This window comes from Thalassophryne amazonica, chromosome 5 (genome assembly GCF_902500255.1).
Source record: "Thalassophryne amazonica chromosome 5, fThaAma1.1, whole genome shotgun sequence".
NCBI classification, from domain to species: Eukaryota; Metazoa; Chordata; class Actinopteri; order Batrachoidiformes; family Batrachoididae; genus Thalassophryne; species Thalassophryne amazonica.
Genome location: NC_047107.1, coordinates 20,297,048 through 20,323,707, shown reverse-complemented (window position 1 = coordinate 20,323,707; position 26,660 = coordinate 20,297,048). Strand labels below are relative to the sequence as shown.

The 26,660-nt window shown below is 40.9% G+C and overlaps 1 protein-coding gene across 1 annotated transcript in view; it reads right to left on the bottom strand.

The window, feature by feature from the left end:
• hmcn2 (hemicentin 2) overlaps nt 1-26,660 on the bottom strand; it is a 356,871-nt gene that overhangs the window by 248,134 nt on the left and 82,077 nt on the right. Inside the window, 7 exon segments of the mRNA XM_034169771.1 lie at nt 5,630-5,742; nt 6,054-6,198; nt 7,101-7,228; nt 10,266-10,361; nt 15,256-15,450; nt 15,565-15,723; nt 15,809-15,922. Coding sequence (XP_034025662.1) covers nt 5,630-5,742; nt 6,054-6,198; nt 7,101-7,228; nt 10,266-10,361; nt 15,256-15,450; nt 15,565-15,723; nt 15,809-15,922 — 950 coding nt within the window.

The window sequence follows — 26,660 nt, the reverse complement described above, 5'->3', positions numbered from 1 at the left end:
ATTACATTTTAATGGCATCTGCAGGAGGCCTTGTGTGTCTTACGGTCGGGAGGGGGTGGACCAAGGGACGAAGGATAGGTGTAGACCAGCACCCCTGCACCCACTTCTAGATATCTATCCAAATAATATTACCACAAAGTTTGATCTATCTGGACTTCTTGGTTGTTGAGATATATAAAGAAAGGTGTTTGGACAATGTTTTGCTAGGTGTTTGACCAAACTACTCCAAAATCTAAACACCGCTAGATATGTTCACACAAAGTTTAAAGGAAATCTGTTCTATTGTTTTTGAGCTATCTTGTTCACACCATAGATTGTAATAGTACACTGAACAGAGCCTGCATGACATGACCCATTGTTTTTCTATAAATACCTGGATAAACAGGAATGACCCCCCCACTGTCTCTGGCCATCGCCATGTTCAGAGTCCCGCCCACATTGATTCACAATGAACTCATTAATGCACAAAGGGGTGGAACGTGGGTGGCTTTGTGTGTGATGGAAAAAGCCTGAACACGCTGTCCAAAGCACAAGCTAACAGTTAACCTTAATTGGGCGTTTATTAATTCATATTTTTGGGGACTGCGCTGTGGTTCTCATAACGGTTTAGTTTGGTGTGGACAGAAAAAGTTATCCGCACTGTATTTCCTCATAGTCCAGAAAAATATGAAATGACCTACCACTAATTGCAACAGAATTTATTTTTTCACCATGAGTGCAGAATGGTCTACTAAATGACATACTAAAAGTTCCCTAAAATCCAAGTAGTGGAACAGTGCTAAATTTGCATATATTAAAAATGGCTGCCATAATAGCTAATGCAAAATGCACTAACTTTGCCCCTAGTACACATAGATGACAATCTTGGGGTCTAAATTTACATTTTTGGGGCCAACGAATACAATGGAACCATTCTTTGATGTCGAAGACAAGGTCCTGATTAACATATTTCAAAATGGTCACAAAAATGATCAAAATATCCATAATTCTACAATAAGGACACCTAAAGGGACAGTTTTGTGGTCTAAAATGACATTTTGAGGGCTAAAATACACAATACAACCATTTTCAAACATCTAAATTGGGGCCCCAATTAACATAATATTGTTTAAATGTCTGCCTAAATGATTACTTTATCCATATCTCTGCAATAGGAGAATCTAGAGGGACAACTGCGGTGTGTAAAGTGACATTTTTGGAGCCAAGTAACACAGTGCAATATCTAAGCTAGGGCCTCAATTTACACATTTTTAAATGGCTGCTAAATCTCTGGCTTAACTAACCCACTCCAATTAAATAATAATGTTTTGTATGTGTGGTGGAGGTGTAATGGTCTTTTTTGTTTTAGAGTGAGTAAAGATGGTTTGAGTTCCAGTGCCCAAGCTGCAATGAATCTGTGTTAGAAAGTCAAGCCAGTGCAAATCTTACAAAAAAGGATATGAAAGCATTCAGAAAGCCAGTGAGGCAAGACGCACAGTGACAATAACAGTGCCTGGACAAAATGTGCACATTGAATGTTGAAAAGAACATTAGTGGAACATTATAGTCCAGCATTGAGGCTCATAACCACAAAAGAGGAAATGAAGCCACTTGACTACAAGATAAATTGTCTTTTTTGTGGAACAGGAGATATTTATGATGACAATAAGAAGGATTTCATCCTCACACCTGTCAGGACATATGACCTCAAAACTACAGCATCAGTTGCAGGTGAGGAGAGAAAGGATGACTGGGGTCTTAAGGTGAAGTCACGACTGGAGTTTGTCTTTGACTTACCTGTAGCAGATGCTGTACACCACCAGACCTGTAATGCGAACTTTAGAACTGGTAAGCAGATGCCTAAAAAAATATAGCCCTGATGATGCAAGTTCCAGATGTTTTAAACTTGGTTGATGCAATACAAGCACAGGCTTTTTCAAAGGTCATAGAATGAGGTATTCAACTCATTATAGTGCAGCAAATAACTGAAACAATACTTCACATGGTGATAGAAGCACCAAATCCAGCATAAATTCTCCTTAGACATTGCTCTTTTGAAAAAACCAATGGCCCACTTGAATTTTCAATAGGCGGCCATGTAGGAGTCAACTGAAGAATTACACAGGGGTTAAAATATAAAAATGCTCCAATCATATTGAAAACTATACCACATTATTTGTCTGATCATAAAGTTTGGACTATCTATGACTATAGTCTATAGTCAAACAAATAGTTGTGTGTTGGGGGGTTTGGCTGGACATTTGGGTGCTGTTTTCTTTTCTTTGCTCTCCAGGTGGTATGCAAACTGTTTTTTTCTGTGGAGAAGGTGCTGGCGGAAGAGTCCTTCACCCTCATCAGAACTATTGGCTGCACCTGTGGAGGATGTTCATGTGCAGGCCTAACAACTTGCAGCACCTGTGGATGATGCTCACGTGCAGACTTAAAAACTTTCAGCTGAAGCAGATAATGAGATGGCGTTCTGCATTTAAGCCATGAGTGATTTGTGCAGAATTGCCGGGAACTCGACCTTGTGACGTTCGGTTGTGAGACGCTGAGGACCGCGCCAGGGTTTGACACATCGTGCCTGTGAAGGAGGACGGGTGAGGGACACATGCTGTCAGCACACATCAGAGGTGATTATCGTCTGAATAATCGTTAATAGTAATTTGGACGCGAGGTGTACTCGTTTCGCACGTGCGGTCTACTCGGCACCACCAGCGGTCAACTCGGCATGTGGTACAGCTCAGAAAGTGGTGAATGGGCCAATCAGAAGTTGGCAAAATCCCATACCATATAATAAAAAAGTAAAATGTCATGAAACCTGAATTACATTTTAATTTTGTCTTTTATCAGTTAGTAAATTCTCCAAATGCATGGCAAGATCAATTCTTTGTCAGTTATTCATGCATTTATAGCTTAACTGTACTGAAGAGACAGGGTATACGAGGTCTGTCAATAAAGTATAGGTCCTTTTTATTTTTTTCAAAAACTATATGGATTTCATTCATATGTTTTTATGTCAGACATGCTTGAACCCTTGTGCGCATGCGTGAGTTTTTCCACGCCTGTCGGTGACGTCATTCGCCTGTGAGCACTCCTTGTGGGAGGAGTCATCCAGCCCCTCGTCGGAATTCCTTTGTCTGAGAAGTTGCTGAGAGACTGGCGCTTTGTTTGATCAAAATTTTTTCTAAACCTGTGAGACACATCGAAGTGGACACGGTTCAAAAAATGAAGCTGGTTTTCAGTGAAAATTTTAATGGCTGATGAGAGATTTTGAGGTGATACTGTCGCTTTAAGGCCTTCCCACGGTGTGAGACGTCGCGCAGCGGTCCCAGGCACCGTCGTCAGCCTGTTTCAAGCTGAAAACCTCCACATTTCAGGTTCTGTTGATCCAGAACGTCGTGAGAGAACAGAGAAGTTTCAGAAGAAGTCGGTTTCAGCATTTTATCCGGATATTCCACTGTTAAAGGAGATTTTTTTAATGAAAGACGTGCGGGCGGATTGCAGCGTCGGCTCGCAGCCGCCGCGACGCTCCGCCACAGGAAAAACACCTCCGTTGGAAGCCTTAAGGACAAGTTGGAACATGTCCAGCTGTTAAACAATTTCTCATATACTCACTCCACTGAAAGCCATCAAAAGCCGCCTGGATTTTACAAATGGTTATCAACACGGAGGTGTTTTTTGTGTGCCGCTGAAATTGTATAACTGATTTCAGTCAGTTATACAACTGACTGAAATCCTTTGTTCTGACTGGCTGATTTGCGTGTAATAATTGCAATACTTTTCACAATAAATCATCCAAAGTTAACAATAGCCACATTATTGACTGATTCTGCACCATTTCGGGCAACATTATGAGTGACTGTGGACCGATTTTGTCATAACGGGGCAACAATGTTTCGTGCATGCGCAGGGGTGATGTGTCGCGCATGCGCAGGGGTGATGTGTCGCAGACGACATCATGGCAGAGAGCAGAAGGTTTGTGTCTGTGGATACTGATGGGATAAATCCTCTCCTATCCAAGAAAGACAGTGAGAGTACCACAAAAAGTATCAAGAAAAGTTCCGCACTGTTCAAGGAGTTTTTAGCGAAGGACGACGGGAAAGATTTGCATGGTGTTTCACCCGACAAGTTCGAGAAGCTTCCCATTGCCACACTCGACCATGAACTGGGACAGTTCTACGCATCAGTGCACTCCAAGTCTGGCCAGAGGCTGAAACACAGTACCATGAACTCACTACGGTACGGGATATCCAGGTACCTTAAGAGTATTGACATTATGGGGAATCCTGAGTTTGAACAATCAAAGAATGTGTTCCTTGTTTCTAGAAAAATAACCAAAAATAAAAAGAATAAAAAGATGACTGAACAAATTTTTCACACAATTGTAAAGATTAATTTATTAATTAACTACACAGATGTATAATAAAACCAATGGTGACTGGTGACAACAATGATCCAGAGGGGTGACATTCCATTATGCTGCCCTCCAAACAAGTCACTATTTGTATATTGTTCCACTTCTTGGATTTTAGGGGACTTTTAGTATGTTATTCTTGAGGAATTTCTGCACCCATTAGTGAAGAAATAAATTCTGTTGCAATTAGTGGTGGGTTGACCCCCTATTTTTCATCGATTTACTGGACTATCAGTAATCATGCACTAAGTGGAACTACTGACAGCTGCTAAAAATGCTAACACCATTAGCATACAACATTAAATAAGAGGAGAGTTTCACTCAGCATGAATATTGCAACAAGGACGTCTTAAATGATCCGTTAGGACGTTTCATCACACAACAAGCCTTATTATTTCAGGTGTTTGTAATAAAATACTCCACACACAAAAGTGTCGGAGACTACAGCAGGAGGAGTTGATGGACGCAACCGCTGTCAGAGCAACCACACACACAATTATACTACATGTTTTTAATTACATCATCTTAAACTAAGACGTTAGAAAAATTCACCCCCTGTACAGTTGTCATGAAGGAGGAAACTATCTAAAAAGACCACAACTGTTTTTTGTACCAGGCTGTACATGTTAATTTCTGCTCTAAAGTTGGATGTTTTAAAATGGATTTCTATGGAAATGTGCTCTGTTTTGGATTCAGCCTCAAGGAGCTGTACCTCCTGGTTGGGGTCAAAATGCGCGCTTGAGTGTTGCCGCTTGGTACACACACACACACACACACACACACACACACACACACACACACACACACACACACACACACACACACACACACACACACACATACTTGCGCACACACACATACAAATACTGACCCTTAGGGAGCTGATGTAAAGAAACATTGAAACTTTGATCATTAAGATAAGAATGTTGGCAATTTAGGGCCATACCCTATACACAAACATACTGACTCATTATCTATTCTTAGCTCACTTATGTGTGTTTTTGAGAACAACCTGCTTTCATAGCTGGAATTACAAGTGTTATTACATTTTCTGGAGTTATTGTTGAGTCTTAATGAAAATGAATCCTCACATGAATGTATGCTAGGTGTGATCCTCATTGGATAAGGTCATGGGAATCAAAAACTAATCCATTCGTCATGTATGAATTTATGGGAGGCAGCCAAAAGGCTCATACGGAAAAGCAGATTTGGGTTGCGAGTGTGAGATCCTACCTTGGACCAGACAACAGTTGGCTCAGGAACTCCGCTGGCCTCACATGATAGTGTGATCTCTACGCCCTCGTTGGCTATGTAGTGGTATGGACCAGCATTGATCTCAGGGGGCACTGTGGGAGAAATAGGTCACAGCTGTCTGCCTGGACACGGACCCATGGCATTATCTCTGGCCTGAGCTAGCATCAGATGCTCAAGGCATTTCTTCATTACAAACTGATGATGAGCCCTAATCTGTCCTGTCTGTCATTAAGAAGAAAATTACCCCATTCATCAAAGCTTGATGTAAATAGAGCTCTTTCAATGACAGCAGGTGGTCAGACAGAGATGCATTGTAGCTAGGTGTGCTGACTCAGCATATTTTTGGCTTGACTAAACCTTGTCTGATTGAAAAACTGGATGAGAGTTAGAATTTCCATCTTACCATGAACCTCCAGGCTAACAGAGATGTTCACGGATCCTGCGACATTCACTGCGGTGCAAATGTACTTCCCAGCATCCTCTGGGGCTGCTCTTTCAATATAAAGGCTGCCATCACTCCTCAGGAACATTCTCTCATTCAGATGAACCTGTCCAAGGATAAACAGTACAGAAATAACTTGACAAACTGCAGTGTTTAAAAAACAAACAAACACACAAACAAAAACTTGTTTTTCAGGCGGGAAAACACTGGCAGCTGGGATTGCCAGAATAATGTAAACATCTGTAAACAAATAGAGTAAAACCATATCAATACCACTACAGGAAAACCTGTACATTTTACAGTATAAAACTGTTGTACTTTCAAATAAAAGACTGTTAATGAGTAAATCAATAAATTGAAAAGCCTTTTTCTGTTGAATTTCCATGATTGTGTTACTTTTAAATTAATTATTTCTATGCAATGCATTTTCACTTATGTAGTGGGGTTTTTTTGGAAATTAGTAGGGGTTTTTTGTAAATTACAACAGTTACAACATTTTTTATGTCTTTTTATTTTCAATTTGTTAATACAGATTCATTCATGCATCCACAGCACTGTTTTTTTTGTTTGTTTTTTTTTGTTTTTTTGGGGGGGGGGGGTTCCCCCCAAACATCGTAAAAACAACAGCATGTGCGGAATGGCAAACCTGTTGATGAGAAACATTTTAGGCCTGATTTGGACCTGTTTGTTCCAAATTACTGATGCATAGAAACAAAACAATGCTTCCCCATGTTTAGCTCTGACCCCTGGGAACCATAAGCAGTGCCAGATGATCTGATAAGAAGTCTGAATGGTCTGAATGGGAGATAAAAAGATATCTAAAAAGTAAACAGGCCGTAATTCATTTTGTTAGTCTAAACTTGCAGTAGCATTTTAAACAGCATTACAGCAGGGATTGAAGTAATGGACTAATGTGGGTCCTTTTCTTAGTTTTATTTAAAACACTTCCAGCAGCAATGTAACTGAAACTGCCGGGTAGGTTATTTGAAGACAGCTGCAAAGTCTTACAGGATTTCCATTCCGGGACCAGTGTCTTTCGGGAAGAGGTATTCCATCCAACAGCATGCAAGGAATACTGAGTGACTGACCAATTCCAGTGGTGATGACTTGGGCACCTTGTGCCAAGAGAGGAGGCTCTGCAGGGAAAGGCAGAAATAACACAGAGACTGTAACCAAAACCCAGCAACAGCAGGAAATGTTAAAGGATTTTCAGACCTCATTGTCAAGTTTCCTAAAGTGGCTATTAAAGTTTGTAGCCAAAAATACTAAACCTTTGAGGTAATGTGTCCTACAAAGAACAAAACACAATCAGGTCTTGAAGAATCAACTTGTTACTGTGCTCACTGCTTTATGCCTCAGTCACATCAGGAACAACAGTGGTTTAAGACCGCTACACGACCAAAATTAGCGCAGCCATGTACAATCATTTTGCTATGATGTTGCGACTGCGAATCCGTGAAATGGCATGCCGAAAATAGTGACCAGGGCTGCCACCACCCACAGTCAGTAACACAGACAGATGGTGATAACACAGCCATAAGACAGTCTGATGGCGAGTGGCCTGCTATGGGTGTACAAATGAACTGGGACTAGTTGGCAATTGCATGCAATCTGTATGCAGTAACACAATAATAATATAATAGGGGAACAGCATGTTGCCAAATTTTGCAAATCTGTTGCACACAACCATTGGCTTGAAGGTATTTTGTCTGGCAAATTCTGAATTTCACTACCAGTCCCCTTGCAGCTGTGAAAGTGATAGCACCACAACACATCATGACTATCCAGCAGAAAAATGCATGTCAGCAGGTCAATAAATACAACCCCAATTCCAATGAAGTTGGGACATTGTGTAAAATGTAAATAAAAACAGAATACAATGAATTGCAAATCCTCTTCAACCTATATTCAATTGAATACACAACAAAGACAAGATATTTAGTGTTCAAACTGATAAACTTTATTGATTTTTGCAAATATTTGGTCAATTTGAAATGGATGCCTGCAACATGTTTCAAAAAAGCTGGGACAGTGGTATGTTTACCACTGTGTTGCATCACCTTTCCATCTAACAACACACAATAAGCATTTAGGAACTGAGGACACTCATGATTGGGTATAAAAGGAGCATCCCCAAAAGTCTCAGCTGTTCACAAGCAAAGATGGGGTGAGGATCACCACTTAGTGAAAAAAGTCCAACAGTTTAAGAACAATGTTTCTCAATGTTCAATTGCAAGGAATTTAGGGATTCCATCATCTACAGTCCATAATATAATTAGAAGATTCAGAGAATCTGGAGAACTTTCTACACGTAAGCGGCAAGGTCAAAAGCCAACACTGAATGCCCATGACCTTCGATTCCTCAGGTGGCACTGCATTCAAAACCGACATCATTGTGTAAAGGATCTTACCGCGTGGGCTCAGGAACACTTCAGAAAACCATTGTCAGTTAACACAGTTCGTCACTACATCTACAAGTGCAAGTTAAAATTCTACCATGCAAAGCGAAAGCCATACATCAACATCCAGAAACATGGCCGCCTTCTCTGGGCCCGAGCTCATTTGAAATGGACAGACGCAAAGTGGAAAAGTGTGCTGTGGTCTGATGAGTCCACATTTCAAATTGTTTTTGGAAATCATGGCCATTGTGTCCTCCGGACAAAACGGGAAACAGTCTATCCAGACTGTTTACCGGCGCCAAGTTCAAAAGCCAGCATCTGTGATGGTATGGGGGTGTGTTAGTGCCCATGGCATGGGCAACTTACACATCTGTGATGGCACCATCAATGCTGAAAAGTACATCCAGGTTTTGGAGCAACACATGCTGCCATCCAAGCAACGTCTTTTTCAGGGACGTCCCTGCTTATTTCAGCAAGACAATGCCAAGCCACATTCTGCAAGTTACAACAGCGTGGCTCCGTAGTAAAAGACTGCAGGTACTAGAATGGCCAGCCTGCAGTCCAGACCTGTTGCCCATTGAAAATGTGTGGCGCATTATGAAGTGCAAAATACGACAATGGAGACCCCGGACTGTTGAACAACTGTCAAGTCGTACATCAAGCAAGAATGGGAAAAAATTCCACCTACAAAGCTTCAATTAGTGTCCTCAGTTCCCAAATGCTTATTGAGTGTTGTTAGAAGGAAAGGTGATGTAACACAGTGGTAAACATAACACTGTCACAGCTTTTTTGAAACATGTTGCAGGCATCCATTTCAAATTGAGCAAATATTTTCAAAAAACAATAAAGTTTATCAGTTTGAACACTAAATATCTTGTCTTTGTTGTGTATTCAATTGAATATAGGTTGAAGAGGATTTGCAATTCATTGTATTCTGTTTTTATTTACATTTTACACAATGTCCCAACTTCATTGGAATTGGGGTTGTACAAATAAAATAAGAATTTCAGGTGGGTCACAGGTGGATGAATCCTGGGTTGTCTTGCATATTCATGTCAAACAGTACAAGTGTACTGTGTTCTCCCATCAGAGGGCCCAGGGCTCTCAACGCAAAATTCTGCCTGAAGAGAGGGTGGGCCTATGCATGAGTATGGCCAATATCATGTATATTTGAATGCCAATTTCAATAAAATATTTAATTTCATCACAAAAAAAATTGCAATTAACTCACATGATTGTATCCATTTTTTGTCCATTTCTCATTCATGAAATGTATTTTATGTAATTTAATTTAATTTCAGGTGAGTGTTTAACAACTTCCTTCAAACAAGGGTGGGCCCTCCAACGGGCAAATAGTATATGTGCCTGCACCATGAAAGGGTCTTAATCGAGTCTTGATGGTTTTGTGACTGTCATGGCGTTTCTTTGTCCAGTCATGATCATGAACCATCTTCATCGTAATAAAGTCGTGGAGGTGTCTTCGAGAAATCTTTCGAGTTGGTAGGACAAGATTCACCATGACAATTTGGTATTCATGGAGAGACATGGTCAAAACTGTCTTTGTGGAAAAGAAGCAGCATGAATCCATATGCTCATCTTAAATATCTTTCAAAAGTCTTGGCTGAGCTCCCACAGCTGTAAATGTCACTGCAGACACGAGTCTCCTAACATGAAACTCAATGGTTTTCAAGTGTGAAAGGCAGATTAAAAACAGATTTCACACATTATACGCCCTTTAAACAAAACATTACTTGTTGTAAATAGATAAGCATACCCAGTCCAGTAACACTAACTCTGGCCTCCGTTTTGATGGTTCCAAACTGATTTGTCGCCTCACAGATGTATAGTCCTTCATCATCCAACCAGACACCTGCAGTCAAACACACAATAAACAGCAGCTTTGAAAATCCACACAAATGCACAGCACACCACATAGAAAACATAAGATGCAAGACACCCAATTAAAATCAGTGCACACTAACAACTGACAAGACTTCTGCTAAATAACAAATGGTATTATTGCTTTGACTGTGCTGTAATTAAAGTTAAAAATAGAATATAATGAGCTCTAATGGGTTTGGCTTTGGCCTCTAGTCTGCTGACACATGTCCCATTCAATAAATTATCTGGAGATTACATGAAAAATGAACATATGATTCAGTCGAGTGTTGAGGCTCATGTTTAAATTGGTGATGTCAAGATGTGTAAGCATTAAAGTAAAAAGTGAGGAGCAGCAAGATGGACAGCGCAGTCTGGGTCTGACACTTTTCAACGCGTTCCCTAAAACAACAGCAGGTGCTGAAATAAAACCATCTGCACTGTTTTCAGATAATTAGGCCAGACAGCAGCAACACATGGAAACAGTCAAAAAAGCAGTCAGTGCTTATATTATTTAGTCTGATGAGCAAAAAAAAAAAAAGTCTTCTTCAGTGGCTGAGAGGCTTTGCAGGCACCAAGCCCTCCAGAGGTCATAGCTTACATTTACTTCAGCCTATAAATGAACTGCAGAATGGATGGAGCCTGTAAAATGTCGAGTTAATTACAGTAATGGTATAATTTCAGCAAAAAAAAAAATGTTATGATGTACGTCCAGTTTGTCACTTTTCCCACAAGCCTGTGCTGCATAGGGTCCATAGGGCAGGTTCTGCATAGACAAACGTGACTTTCTGCATCTTAAATCAAACAGGCCAAACACAGTTTCCAGTTTCAATGCACCAATCACAGGCGGTGGCAAAGAAAGAAGTGTTGAGAGGCTGTACACCCCCCTCCCTCCCTTTCCCCTGAGGCGGTGAGCAAAGCTGTGATAAAAAGTAAGACCCTTCGGCTGCTCCCTTGTTTTCATTTGGGGATTCCACAGGAGAGTCGCCTTGGGGTGACTTTGTCATGAGTTGGCGCTATATAAATGAATAAATTGAAACTAATAAAAAAAATTGAGATCACACACCTGACTACATATAAGGTCCCACAGTTGACAGTGTAGAGTCAGAGCACAAACCAAGCATGAAGTCAAAGGAATTGTCTGTAGACCTCTGAGACAGGATTGTCTGAAGGCACAAATCTGGGGAAGGGTACAGAAACATTTCTGCTGCTTTGAAGGTCCCAATGACCACACTGGTCTTCACCATCTGTAAATGGAAGACGTTCAGATCCACCAGGACTCTGGCCGCCCATCTAAACTGAACGATCGGAGTAATAGGGCCTTAGTCAGGGAGGTGAACCTGATGGTCACTCTGTCAGAGCTCCACAATTCCTCTGTAGAGAGAGGAAGGACAACCATCTCTGCAGGAACCCACCAATCAGGCCTGTATGGTAGAGTGGCCAGACAGAAGCCACACCTTAGTAAATGTCACATGGCAGCCCCCCTTGAGTTTCCCAAAAACACACGTGAAGGACTCTCAGACCATGAGAAACAAAATTCTCTGGTCTGATGAGACAAAGATAGAACTTTTCAACATGAATGCCAGGCGTCGTGTTTGGGGGAAACCAGGCACCATCCCTACAGTGAAGCATGTTGGTGGCACCATCATGCTGTGGTGATGTTTTTCAGCAGCAGAAACTGGGAGACTAGTCAGGATGGAGGGAAAGATGAATGCAGCAATGTACTGAGACATCCTGGATGAAAACCTGCTCCAGAGCACTCTTATGCTCTGACAGGGGCGATGGTTCATCTTTCAGCAGGACAATAACCTTAAGCACACAGCCATGATATCAAAGGAGTGGCTTCAGGACAACTCTGTGAATGTCCTTGAGTGGCCCAGCCAGACGTGAATCCGACTGAACATCTCTGGAAAGATCTGAAAATGGCTGTGCACCGATGCTCCCCATCCAACCTGATGGAGCTTGAGAGGTGCTGCAAAGAGGAATGGACAAAACTCCCCAAAGATAGGTGCACCAAGTTTGTGGCATCATATTCAAGAAGATTTATGATTGTAAATGCTGCCAAAGGTGCAACAACAATGTACTGAGCAAAGGGTGTGAATACTTATGTACGTGTGATTTCTTAGTTTTTGTTTTGTTTTCTTTGTATTAAAAACCTTTTTCATGTTGTGATTATGGGGTATTGTGAGTAGAATTTTGAGGGGAAAATGGATTTAATCCCTTTTGGAATAAGGCTGTAACATCACAAAATGTGGAAAGGTCGAAGTGCTGTGAATACTTTCCAGATGCACCGTAGTTTAGAATATAGAAATGGAAAGACGGTGGCAGAAGTCATCAAAAGCAATACTCTTCTCACTCGTGGTAATGACATCATGACAACTAAACTAAATAATCCAACTGAACTACAAAATCACAATGAATCAATAACACTAACAGCACTGTTAAACTAACATAATAAATCAATAACACTAACACTGTTAAACTAACATGAACCATAATAACATTAAAAATCCCCAAACCCCGAACTCCCATGTTGCATTGCAGCATAATGCCCATTGTTTACTGGTTAGCTAATATTGCTAATTTCTCCAAAAATATTATTACTATTAACTTTCTGTTTTTGCAGCATTCATCCTTGACCCAAAACACATAACCATACCAAACGGCAAATGTCAGCTTTTCCCGGTTTCTGTGTGATCGAAGACATACACATGCACACAGAGGCCACTTTTATAATATAGATGCCTTAAAATAGCACTGCAGAGTCTCATGTAATTATTGCAAAGCAGCTTTTAAATAAGATTAAATGAGAACAGTTGCATGCACCACCAACAGCTGTACAACCTGTATATTTTCAAGGCAGTGAAAGAGTAACCAATTTGTTTTTGGCATGAAGGACATTACAATATGGTGTTACCAAAGAACTATCCTAATTCTTTGCTACTTTACTTTGTATCCAGTTGCATCCCTCTCTCATGAAAACATTACCCGAACATGATATCAGAAGCTGTACTTCTATATATATAATCAGTTGTGACCATCTTATGTGGAAGACAGTTATGGACTGTAGCTGCTTTAAAATGGCTGCATAACTAATGTCACACAATAGTTGGACTGTCAATAAAACACTCTGTTTACAAGAAGAAATAAGCTGTGGTCGGCAAGAATTGACTTTCCAGTATGACAATTCAATAGCCGAACAAGTACAACATCTTGATGTTTTTTTTGTTTTTTGTTTTTTTGGGGGGGATACATTGGGGCAGATATCATGACTTTTAGTTCAACGTTACCGTTTCAGCTGACATGACAGACAATGAACAAGAGAAATGCAAAGAGTGGTGTATGCCCCTTCTGTGTTAAGTTGGTGTTGTGTTTTATAGTCAAGGTGATAATGATAATTTGTATAGCAAAAAAACTGGTGCCTTAAAGATGGTATATGATCTATTTGTATCGCAAAAGATTGCTGCTTTACAATTGGTATGTCGTGTATTGATCCACATTTTCAACAGGCTAGATCTTCTAGCCTCCCCCAATATGCCACCAAGAAATAGTTTCAATCAGACAAAACCTTATTTACTTACTGTGCAGAAACGAAAATCAAGATGACATTCATAGTGGCCTCACTCAGTACACCACCGGGTAATGCTTTCAATCACAGGAGGTGTTCTTTAATTATTGCAGGGTAACAAAAATCAAGATGGTGTCGGTAGTGGCCATATTCAATAATGGATGATGGCCATTTTCCAAAAGAACCTTCCTCTAGCCTCCCCAATATGCCACCAAGAAAGTTGGTTATTGTGTATAAATGAAACGTTTATAGACAGATGCTCCGACACACACCCAGATGGGGTGAAAACATAATGGACCCCAACTTCAAAGAGTGGGGGCATAAAAATGATTCATAATAATGCTGAAACTGTCCTCAAGTGTCCAGATTTATACGACATGTAGACACACTCACCTCTGAGTGCAAGTAGTGAACAGAAGGCATCAGTGGCGAGCACAGTTCCGCTAATCCGCTAACTGTTAATGATCAAAGCTAACATTTTCATTAGCAGATTATCTTTCCAGATAATTTTAAAAACCATCAGTAGGTTGGTAGGTTAGTAGATTCCGATAAATTTAGTTCCGATAACTTTTAGACCACTAACATATTTTTGCAGGCATAGTGAATAAAGCTTAACAGTTAAAAACATTTGTAAAGTCTGAATTCAAAGATTTTAGTGCCTGTCTGTTACATGTTTTGTAGCAGACTACCAGAAAGAAAGGAAGGAAGAGAGGAAGGGAAGAAAAAAATATATAATTTCTCTTCACACCATATAGACCTGCCGGTCATTTCACTGGAGTCTTGCACAGGCAGACAGTTTTGACTTATGGTTATAATTTTAAACAACTAATTGCGGACAAGTTATTGAAATTAACATCACGTCTGTCATTTTACAAAGTGAAAATATCAGCAATATGTTTTAGTTTTAAAGTAATGCACTAATTTTGAAGGTTGGTGTGAAGAGAAATGATCTCCCCCCCTTTCTCTCTGATCACCAGGTCTCTTTTGCTGAGAGAAGGCCAATCTGAGACAGAAGCGCTGACTCGTTGTTGTGTCAGTAGCTGCCGTGTACTGAAGTCAATACTGAAAGTTATCAGTTTAGCTTTTATCTGTAACTTCTGCTAAATTTTATAGGGATTTATCAGTTTAACTTTATAAAAGTTAACTTTTCAGTTAGAGGATTAACGATTATCAAAGCTAATTTTTTGGTTAGCTGTGCCCACCACTGAAAGGCATAAATGTTTTATACAACCTGCTAAGAGAGTGCTCAAGCTGCTGTGCTTGGATGATATATGTCATGATTGTTAGCGTGCATGATCGTATTCCACAGAGAGCTCACTGAGGATTTCAAGATGTCCGTTCTCCAGTTGCATTATTCTGCTGTGGCTTCTTGTCTTTGGAAGAATCTGTCTTCCATCCTGACTGTACCAGGTCACTGATGGAGGTGGAAAACCTTGGGCAGCACAGGGCAGTGTGATATTCTCCCCAACATTTGCCGTCACGCTTCCTGGTGCCTCAGAGAACAATGGGCCTGCTGTGGTGGCAAGAGCGATAAATGAAAGTGGTAAAAAGGTACTTTTGCAAAGAGGACATGTAGGGTGAATTTCACCAACAATATATATATATATATATATAAAGGTCCTCTCACCTCCAATCTCCAGGTTGACAGAGCCAGAGGAGGATCCAGCAGAGCTGCTGGCCACACAGGTGTACTGTCCAGAATCGATCTCCTGGACCCCTCGAATGTGCAGAATACCACGGTGTACATCCTGTTCAACAAAAGGAGCAGAGCCCACCTCAAGATCACCTGGAAACAAACAAAGTACAGTTAAGCTTCTGGTCTTGGGACATCTTCATGTAATTGTAATGTCCAGAATATATTTGCCTATTACCTTTGTACCACTGAACCAAGGGAGGGGGGATGCCTGTGGCTTGGCATTCCAGAGTAGCATCACCTCCCACAGCTACAAGAACAACCTGCTGTACTATTGTGATTCTTGGTGCCTCTGTAAGAAGTAAAATAAAGCTTTAGTTGTAGTTCATGCTTTTTTTATTTCTTAGCAGTTTACCAGAAAAACGTGCAGTGCTACTGTATTGTGCAATGTTACAGAGGGATTTAGTTGTAGTAGTGTAATTACTATTAATCATCCGTCCTTCCATTTTCTGCACCCATTTACTACAGTTATGCATGTGGGGGAGCTGGAGCATATCCCAGTGATCACTGGGTGTGAGGCAGGGTACACCCTGGACAGACCGCCAGTTTATCTCATGGCCAGCACGTATAGACAAACACATTCACTTACATCTACGATTACCAATTCACAGAAGCTACATGTCTTTTGAAGTGTGAGGAAACTGTAGCACCCAGAGGGAACCCATGAAAACACATGGCGAACATGCAGACTCCACACAAAAAAGACCAGGTCGGAAACAAATCTGGGACCTTCTCGTTGTGAGGCAACAGTGCTAACCACTTAACCACTATGCCGCACCATATTATTGTTATTACTATTATTATCCATATTATAATAGACAAGTGGCCTCTCTGTGCCTGTGTACAGCTTTGATCATGCAAAAACTGGAGAGATCTGAAATTTGATGTTTGGTATGCTTATGTATTTTGGGTCAAGGATGAAACCTGTGAAAATGGAAAGATTATAGGACCAATATTTTTGGAGAAATTAGCATTTTTAGCTAACCAATAAACAATGGATGCTGTGCTGTGTTCCCATGCTGCAATGCACCATGGAAATTCAAGTTTTGAGGATTTAAATGACGCTATTGTGGTTTATGTTAGTGTAACAGTGTTATTGGTTCATTGTGTTTTTGTAGCTCAATTAGTTTAGTCAGTTTAGATAATTGCCATGTTGCTATTACCATGAGTTTCACGTTGGTACCGTAAGTGAAATGTTTAGTGGTCTTCAGCCACTGTCTTTGTTGGTCAAATTAAGACCACCTGCTTACAGCACGTGTGTGCACGTGAGTGCATGTTCCTAACTACATTCTAGATTCGTGCCATTCCAGCAGAGGGGAGGAAAGTCATCTTTATATTAAAAGTGTGAGTGTAGTGAGTGATTTTAAGTTCAATGTAAGTACATAATACAGTTGTAAATATGTTCAAAATACATGGATGACGCAAGAAAGTGAAAAGACTTATTTCCTTTGTGGTCCATTTAAAAATCAGATGACAAAATAGAAGTAGAAATAAAATAATAATTATGTATATGATAACAAGAATGTAAAAAATTTATAAATACATTAAGGCAGGAAATTAACATTTAAAAATACATAATAAACAAGAAATAAAAGGGTTGAGTTTTTCTTCTAAAAATTGTTGAGGACTAAGGTTCTAAAAACATTCTGGACTCACGCCATTTCAACTCATTATCGAAACTGCTTAATTTATTACCACATGTGAAAAATGTGAGCTACCTATTTTAGAAACACTACCTACTCTAGAGTCCGTGGATCCCCATGGACAACGTGCTAATTATTATTATTATTATTATTATTATTATTATAATTATTCACTGACATTTTGCTTCCATCCCCAGTGTTATATTTCTATCTTTAGGATGTCACTGTGACACTTATCCAATATCAGGGCTGTCTGGCCTACGATACAGATTTTAGAATTTACTCTTTATCTCACAGAGACAACATAACGCACTCCATATCGAGTGAGTTGCGTAACTTCACCAATGCCCCCGTGGTGTTTACCGAACTGTATAAGATCTAGATCAGTGGTGTCCAAACTATTCCAGAAAGGGCTGAGAGGGTGCAGGTTTTCTTTGCAGCCACTGACTTCAGCAGGTGATTTCACTGATGAACTCATCCCACCTGCTCAAAGGGATGTTAATCAGTGAACTCATACAGCCTGTTTTATCTATAAGGATTTATTTGAAATTAAAAACTCATCAGAGGGAGTACTTCATGATTGCATTTGTTTTACATGAGAAAAGAATAAGAGTAACAGAAAATATGTTCTGGCAGCCCATTCAGGTCTCAAGTTTCAAGTCTCAGTTCAGTATCATGGGCATTTAAAAATACAATAAAAAATGCAATGAAATGTGTTTTGTCCCAACTTTCTCAGCCCATAACATTGATAATAATTAATACAATAAATTTTTAAAAATAAACTAATACCAATCCATAAAAACTATAAGTATAAAAATATAGTATAAAGTATAAAAATGTAGCAACATAGACTACAAGCAACACGTTAATAAACCATCCATAAAATAGTCCACAGCAACCACTGTCATTCAGCATATCATTCTGCCACGATATGGATTGACCGTGCTCAATGACATTATGTTACTCATCACTGGATGTTTGCGTCTCGCACCTATAGACTTTTTACCAGTTCTTGAAGGTATAGTTCCCCCAGTATATGCAGAGAGAAGCTTACCGATACATTGGTATGTAAGGTACGTGTTGATGCCAGTCACCCAAGTACACCAAGTGATTAAAGACTCCTTACAACTTGGTTGCCAATGCTTCTTTTCTCGGCACCCCTTCTTGCGTCACGCAAGTGCCCTCAGCCACTTTATCTTCAACCTGCTTAACAAGTAGAAGAATGCTTGGGAGAGGATTACATGACCAGAACAATTCACACTCAGCCCACACACCAAGGCCGCAGTGGGCTCTGATGTGCCTCGGAAGGAGTGGGTGACACTCAGACTTCACACAGGCATTGTTCGCTTCAGCGCAAACATGCACTGCTGTGGACTACGCCCATCTGCAGTGCGTATCTGCGGGGAAGCTGAGCAGACCAACACATCTGGATGCCCTGTTTTACGACCCCCTGGAGATGCTGACCTCTCTGTCAAAACCAACGTCCAGACTATCTGGTTTAAGAAGATAGTGGAAATTGCCTGAGCAGCTGCTCTGCTCACACAAAAGAAGACACATTAGCCCTTTAAAAAATACGACAAGGAGAAATTACAAATATATAAAAATTATGCCAAACATTCATTAATGTTGAGGGTAATAAACATTTTGGCACAGCTCTGATCAGGGCTGCAGTGGTGTCGGGGCTTCTGATCAGCGCCACAGACGGACGTGGTCTGTGTGGCCATTCATTCCCCAACACACAAACACACACACCATGTTCTAGCCAAAACACCTGTTAAAGTACTTTTTTAACAGACATAACTCATTATAAAGTAATTTTCACAATAACACATACTTGTCATGGAAAAATTAAACTGTGCCTGTGGACGTTTTCAGCAGCAGACTCGTTATAAAACGGCAAGAATTTATGATTCATTCAGTATTTTCACCCAGTTTTAACTTTGAAGGAGCCGATTTGAAAATGAAAACAGTCCACGTTAAACTTTTGTTAAAAAAAAAGATCATTATTATAGGACTCATATAGTGCCAAGCTCGTAATACTGTGATATAAGACAATCACCATTCAAAAAGTGAAAATACTGTGATATTTATTTTAGGTCAAATCACACAGCTCTCGACTGAAGCCTTCTCTTCCATGACAAAGGGGGGGGGAGGGGTGTGTGTGCATGGCACAGTCAGGGTCTTTTCAACACTGATACTGCATGCTGACTGACCAAAAGTGAGGTGCAATCAGTAGACAGGTGTGTTTGTTTCTTCCAGGCCTCTTGTGGAGGGGGTGTAGTTCAACACTGTCTGTGAACAAAGTGGAACCAGCCCCAGGTGTGCCCATGAGCAATTATTCAATTAACTTAGTTCTATTTAGGGTCGCAGGAGGTGGGGTGGATAAACATGCTCTGTCTTGAAAGGCATTTAGAGCAGCCGATAACTGAAACAATCCTTCAAATGGTGATACAAGCACCAAATTCAGCGCAAATACACCATAGACATTACTTTAAAAAAAAAAGACTGGCCACTTGAATTTTCAATAGGCAGCCAGGTAGGGGTCAATTGAAGTATTACACAGGGGCCAAAATTTCAAAATGCTCCAGTCAAATTGAAAACTACACCACATTACTTGTCTGATCATAAACAATCTAAAAAGGTATACTTTGGACCGTCGATGACTGAATGTTATGGAGTTATGGGGTAAAAACAGCAAGAATGGTGACAAAGGTCAGTTTTCATTTGTACAGGAGTCAAAAGTTAAAGTTGCTCCAATTTTGGTAAAAACTGATGGAAATTATTGGTTGAGCTGATAGAATTAATAAATGGAATAGTTTTAACAGTGTTGAATGCTTGGTCTCCAATGTAAAGGTCAAACAAGGTCAATGTCCATTGGATTCAATGACATGTGACATATGTTACCCCGTAATGTGATGACGAAGCATGACTATTCCTTTTTACAACCCTATTAACTCAACCAATAATTTGCACCACTTTATACCAAAATTGGAGCAACTTTAACTTTTCACCCCTGTACAAACTGAAACTGACCTTTGTCACCATTCTTGCTGTTTTTACCCCATAACTCCATAACAGCCAGTGACAGATACCTTTTTGGAATCTTTATGAAAATTCAGTAAGGTATGTCTTCTAGAATATATTCCATTTCTAAGGTAGAACTCTGCTAATGTACGTATACTGTTATATCTAAATATCTAAAAAAGGAAGAGTAGAATAGAAGAGTAGAATAGAGTAGAGTAGAGCCATTTAGGTGCCTGGTCTTGAGAACCAGGGATGGTAGATTGAAAAGCTTTTTTATCCCATGGGAACTCTCCCTACCCACCCAAACAGCTCAAGAAAATGGACACATCATAACAATATATCATAAAAGACATATAATAAGAAAACTGAATTCACATATATAAGTGATATTTACATAATAAGGGTAATAAACAACATATACAAGAAATATGGTCATTATATAATATTATAGGAGTAAGCTTCTAAAACCTAAATATTAATACTAAAATATTAATACAGGAGAAGATTGTAGTATACATATACTTAGTCTGTAGACTAGTAGTAAAATTAAATTATAGCTAGTAGACTAAGCTTTAAATATGGTTATATTATTATAGAAACAGAAGCTATGATGTAATATGTTAGGTAACTGTCTAAAGTAAAACCTGTTAGCTTACTATAGGAAGACAAAATACATATTCTATATGCTATAAAACTGAAACCTCAAACTAGGTACTAAATGTTGATATCCATAAACTGAAAAATAATTAAAAATCTACACCATGTAAAAAATTATGAAAAAAAGCTAACTATACTTAGAGGAGCTAACGCAAATAATGTGGCATAGTTTTCAATATGATTGGAGCATCTTTTTCTTCAATTGGCCACTACCTGGCCAATCGGTTGTTTCAAAAGAGGAATGTGAATGAATGAATGAATGAATGAAGGAGTATGTGTGATGAATTTGATGCTTGTATCACCATTTGCAGGAGTTTGCTCGAAATATTCACTTATCTGCTGCGCTAATTTGTAGAGATGAAAACCAGAAGAAGACAGCAGAAAGCCAGAAGGCCAGAAGCCAGAGAGCCAGAAGAAGACAGGAGAAAGAGGTCTAGAACAGCTTGTGGAACACAGTAAAACAGCCTGGGAAATTGAGAAAACAGACACTCTGGACAGAAAAAAGTGGCCGGCATTGGATTGTACGTTGTATTTGAATTATGTATTCTTAGTCTGCACATGAGACAACACATTTAATGGAACTCCAATAAGAAAATGACTGACCTTGTCCACCAGCACTGTCAAGCAAAGCTGAAAACTACAACCCCAATTCCAGTGAAGTTGGGATGTTGTGTAAAATGGAAATAAAAACAGAATACAATGATTTGCAAATCCTCTTCAACTTATATCATTTTGAAATGGATGCCTGCAACACATTTCAAAAAAGCTGGGACAGTGGTATGTTTGCCACTGTGTTACATCACCTTTCCTTCTAACAACACTCAATAAGTGTTTGGGAACTGAGGACACTAATTGTTGAAGCTTTGTCAAATCAATTCTTTCCCATTCTTGCTTGATGTACGACTTCAGTTGTTCAACAGTCCGGGGTCTCTGTTGTCGCATTTTACGCTTCATAATGCACCACACATTTTCTGTGGGTGACAGGTCTGGACTGCAGGCAGGCCAGTCTAGTACCCACACTCTTTTACGACGAAGCCACGCTGTTGTAACACGTGCAGAATGTGGCTTGGCATTGTCTTGCTGAAATAAGCAGGGACGTCCCTGAAAAAGACATTACTTGGATGGCAGCATGTGTTACTCCAAAACCTGGATGTACCTTTCAGCACTGATGGTGACATCACAGATGTGTAAGTTGCCCATGCCATGAGCACTAACACACACCCATACCATCACAGATGTTGGCTTTTGAACTTTGCGCTGGTAACAATCTGGATGGTCTTTTTCCTCTTTTGTCCGGAGGACACGACGTCCATAATTTCCAAAAACAATTTGAAATGTGGACTCATCAGACCACAGCACACTTTTCCACTTTGCGTCTGTGCATTTCAAATGAGCTCGGGCCCAGAGAAGGCGGCGGCGTTTCTGGATGTTGTTGATGTATGGCTTTAAATTCCTTGCAATTGAACGTTCAGAAACATTGTTCTTAAATTGCTGGACTATTTTTACACGCAGCTGTTCACAAAGTGGTGATCCTCAACCCATCTTTGCTTGTGAATGGCTGAGCCTTTTGGGGATGCTCCTTTTATACCCAATCATGACACTTACCTGTTTCCAATTAGGTGTTCTTTGAGCATTCATCAACTTTCCCAGTCTTTTGTTGCCCTGTCCCAACTTTTTTGAAATGTGTTGCAGGCATCCATTTCAAAATGAGCAAATATTTGACCAAAAACAACAAAGACTATCAGTTTGAACATTAAATATCTTGTCTTTGTGGTGTATTCAATTGAATATAGGTTGGAGATGGTTTTCAAATCATTGTATTTTGTTTTTATTTACATTTTACACAATGTCCCAACTTCATTGAATTGGGGTTGTACAGCTCCTGATCTGGTCAGACAGTGTTCGTAGGAGTTTGCTAAGATGAAATATATTTTGCACACTGTCAGCGTTATCAGGGGCAGATGATTCTGGAACAGCCAGACAGCTGAGTATGAAAGATGAGGTGGCTGATCTTAATAAGAGCTCACTGCCTTGACAGATCAGTGTGGTTAACAATGACATTCAGACGCAAAACATGTAATGTACCAGTTTTTTTCAGGAACAGACATCAGCTTTGATGTTTCTGTCAACCACTGAGCGACACTACACCCTCCAACTGTCAGCGCTCACACAGTCAGAGAGAAATAACCTATTGTGTGGAACAGGCCGGCATGCGGTCACATACAAAAGCACAGCCCACAGTGGATATTTTTCACAGACATATTTTCATGTTATGCTCTTGAGGAATGGGCAACGACTCAAACCTCATTTGAAGCCTGATTGCTAATGCCAAAGGGAGTTTTGATTCAGAGCATAAATTTAGAAGAGTACTGACTGTGTCCGACAGCAGCGGGTGGCTGGATGGCGTGGGAGGGAAATATGTGAACACACCTTTAAAGGATGGTCTTCTAAATGGCCCAAGCAATAAACATAAGGACACTAATTTTAAGCCCTGTTGCACTAAAAACATGTCCTAAATATCCTGATGTTCTAAACATAATTAGGAGAATATTGCAAACTCATAAACTAAAATGCATAATGCAAATCCTGTGCAAGGCCTCACAATATGCGAGCATGCTCAGACTGAGCACAAAGGTGTTGAGTTTAACAGGTTCATTATTGATGGCTGTTCTGTAGAGGTACATGTGTCAGACTAGAACACAAAGTGCACACCACTGTGGTATTGATCACACACAAGTTAAGACATAGACAGATTTCTGATAAGGAATTTGATCTGTGTGGCCAGTTTGAAAGAAAATCAGCTGGATGCTGCTGTTCCAGTCACATTGACATTTATGTGAATTTTACATTCTTTAACACTTACCCCACATGGTGCTGCTGTATCAAATGCCCTTCAAGATGGACCTCATACATGCAGAAGAACCCATTGCATGCAGTAATTTTTAATGTAAGTTAAAAACAGTTATATGCTCTATCTGTCTGCTGTGATGCAGTTGGAGTGATCTTTCTTTGTCTGTTATAATGATGGGGTGTGTGATTAGTGTTTGTAGTGCAGTTTATATCAAAGCACTGGTTTTTACACATCTTAATGGTGCACTGTCAGCAGATAATTTTGCTTCATTTTTGATTGCCTATAAAACACCTTGTGAAAAGTGAATCCACCCATGTTCATCCACCCAATCCACACAGCCCCAGCTGTGGGAGGAAGAAAATACTGGCACAAACCAGAGTTTTTGAAGCTGTGTTATTTCCACAGCCCAGCCGCAGGTTTTTTTTTTTTCGTGCTCGCGTCACAAAATTATTCAAATTTTCATGACTTTTTTTAACTCACTATTACTAACCCTACCCCTACCCCCAACCCTAACCTTAACCATAACCTAACCCTACTCCTTCCCCTAACCCTAACCATAACCACCTCAACACCCCCCCCCCCCTTGCTTCACTTTTAATTTTGTGCAGCCGTCACGGAATGTATTATAATAATTTCATGCTCCCATGATAAACATTTTGCACTTTATGTGACAATATCACAAACCAATAGATTAATGTATATTACGTGCTGCTGAATCACAACATGCCATAAGACTGGGTTGTATTTCCACTGCTTATTACTTTTATTTATTATTAATTATTAATAATGTTCAATTCATTTTCATGGTCCTATTATGCACCGTTGTACTCCATGCTCAGAGTATACTTGTGATGAACCTGCTTATGTAAGGGCCCCTTCACACATAACATGACTGAATCTGACTAGCGCACAAAGGAGGACTTGCATGCCATTCGTGAAAAATCTGAGCCGCCTCAAATACCTCGTACACCTGTCGCCACAACATTTGAGCACACAAGCGGGTGAAAGACGGCGAATGCCTTGCGCATGCTCATTCGATCCCCCTCTCGGTGGGTGTTGGCTGAATTCCAGGTGTCACAAGAACATCCAACACTTCTCGCTGCACACTCAGAAAAGGTGGGGCTATTCACGCACCCAGCACGAGAGTAAACAGCAGGCGATCACATTCGACATGTCTGTGACAAGTGTCTAAGTGCAACACGAGTGTGGAGTCACCTAGCAACAGACAAGGGTGTGACTGTGCCGACACCAGAGTGTTAATCCCCTTGAGAGCACCCAAAACCGAATTGTGGTGACGGCCACAAACACGCAACCATCCACACACAGAGACCCAGATCACAGCTAAATATCTGATCACTACTGTGGCTGGTGTATTGGGCCAAGACTAAAGTACAGAACCTTACCATATGACATGGACCACTCTGGCACGTCGAAGCCATACGGCCGGCCGCGAGCGATGACGGCAATGGGCCCAGGACATGGGGCCCCAACAGCAGAAGGGCACAGGAGCCAGGAAGGGCAGCCCCCAGAGCCACCGGGGCAGACGATGAACCAACAGGGGAGCGGCCCGGCAGCGCCGGAACGCATCCCGACACCCCCCCCCTCCCCACGGAGGCACGGGGAGCATCTCCATACCCAAGGGAAGCACACAGGGCACTGGCAGAGCCCACCAATAGGGGGGACCCCAGAACCACACCACCAGGGCCACAGCCCCCAAAGGCGGGAGCGAGCGGCGGCAAGGACGGGGGGCAAAGGAGCCACTGCGACCGAATCCAAAATATGGGCAGGGACCACCGAGCCATACCAGGGTGGGGCCCAGCCCCCAGACGAGAGACGAGGCCCAAGCCCCAGGGCCAGGAAGCACGGGGCCCCCACGACACCCAAGCCCCCCCAGCGCAGCCAGCAGGACGCCTCCAAACTCCCCCCCACCCCAGGCCCCACCCCAAACACCAAAGCCCAAGACCAGGAGACTACCCACACAAGAGCAGGGCACCATCCCATGGAGACCACGGCCCCCAAGCCCCCAGCAGCCATCACCCCCAGCCCATCCCCCTCGCCCCACTGCCACGACACACATTTAAACACATTTATTTCCTTGTTGATTTCAGGCATTTTAAGCTCCTGATATAAGACAGTGATTGTAGCACAGTGGGAAAGTTTTAATTTGATAATCTGAGCTTTTTGTAAATTGCAGTTGTAAATTTTTTTTCCTCTGCTGCTCTGTGCGCCACTTTCCATGTGCTCATACTGTTTTTGTGTGCGTGAACATGAGCTTGCACAAAACCGTTGCCGCGGTTTCATGCACACCTGTCCAAACGTGCGTCTCTCACGACAGCAGGCGGAATGTTTTGTGGCTCCCCAATTCGTTTTTGGTTCATGGATTTTCTTCTGGTTTCTGCATCTTTCGTGTTATGTGTGAAGGGGCCCTTAGATGTGTCTGACTGCTGCATTCTCAAAATACCACAGTCACAGTGTATAGTTCAATTTAAAATTCATGCATATATACAAAATGCAAAATTTCAATGCACAAGACTTTAGACCTGCTTTTAGTTGATCTAAAGCATAAATATTTTCTTGTGATGGATGACAGGAATGAGACAGCTTTGGGCTTGGTCACACCTGATTTTGAGATGAATATGCCCATGTGTGCACACATGAGAACAAGACAAGACAGAAAGAGCAATGATAATTGTGTTTTGTAAAGTGCCACTTTGCGCATTGTAGATGAGAGGGTTTTTCTAGTCTAGTTTGCCTGTTTTTAAACGGTGGGAAAAAGTACTCAGAGAAAACACACACTGACACAGGAATTAAAATGGATCATTAACCATTAGGGACCCGTATGGTAATGAGTCATT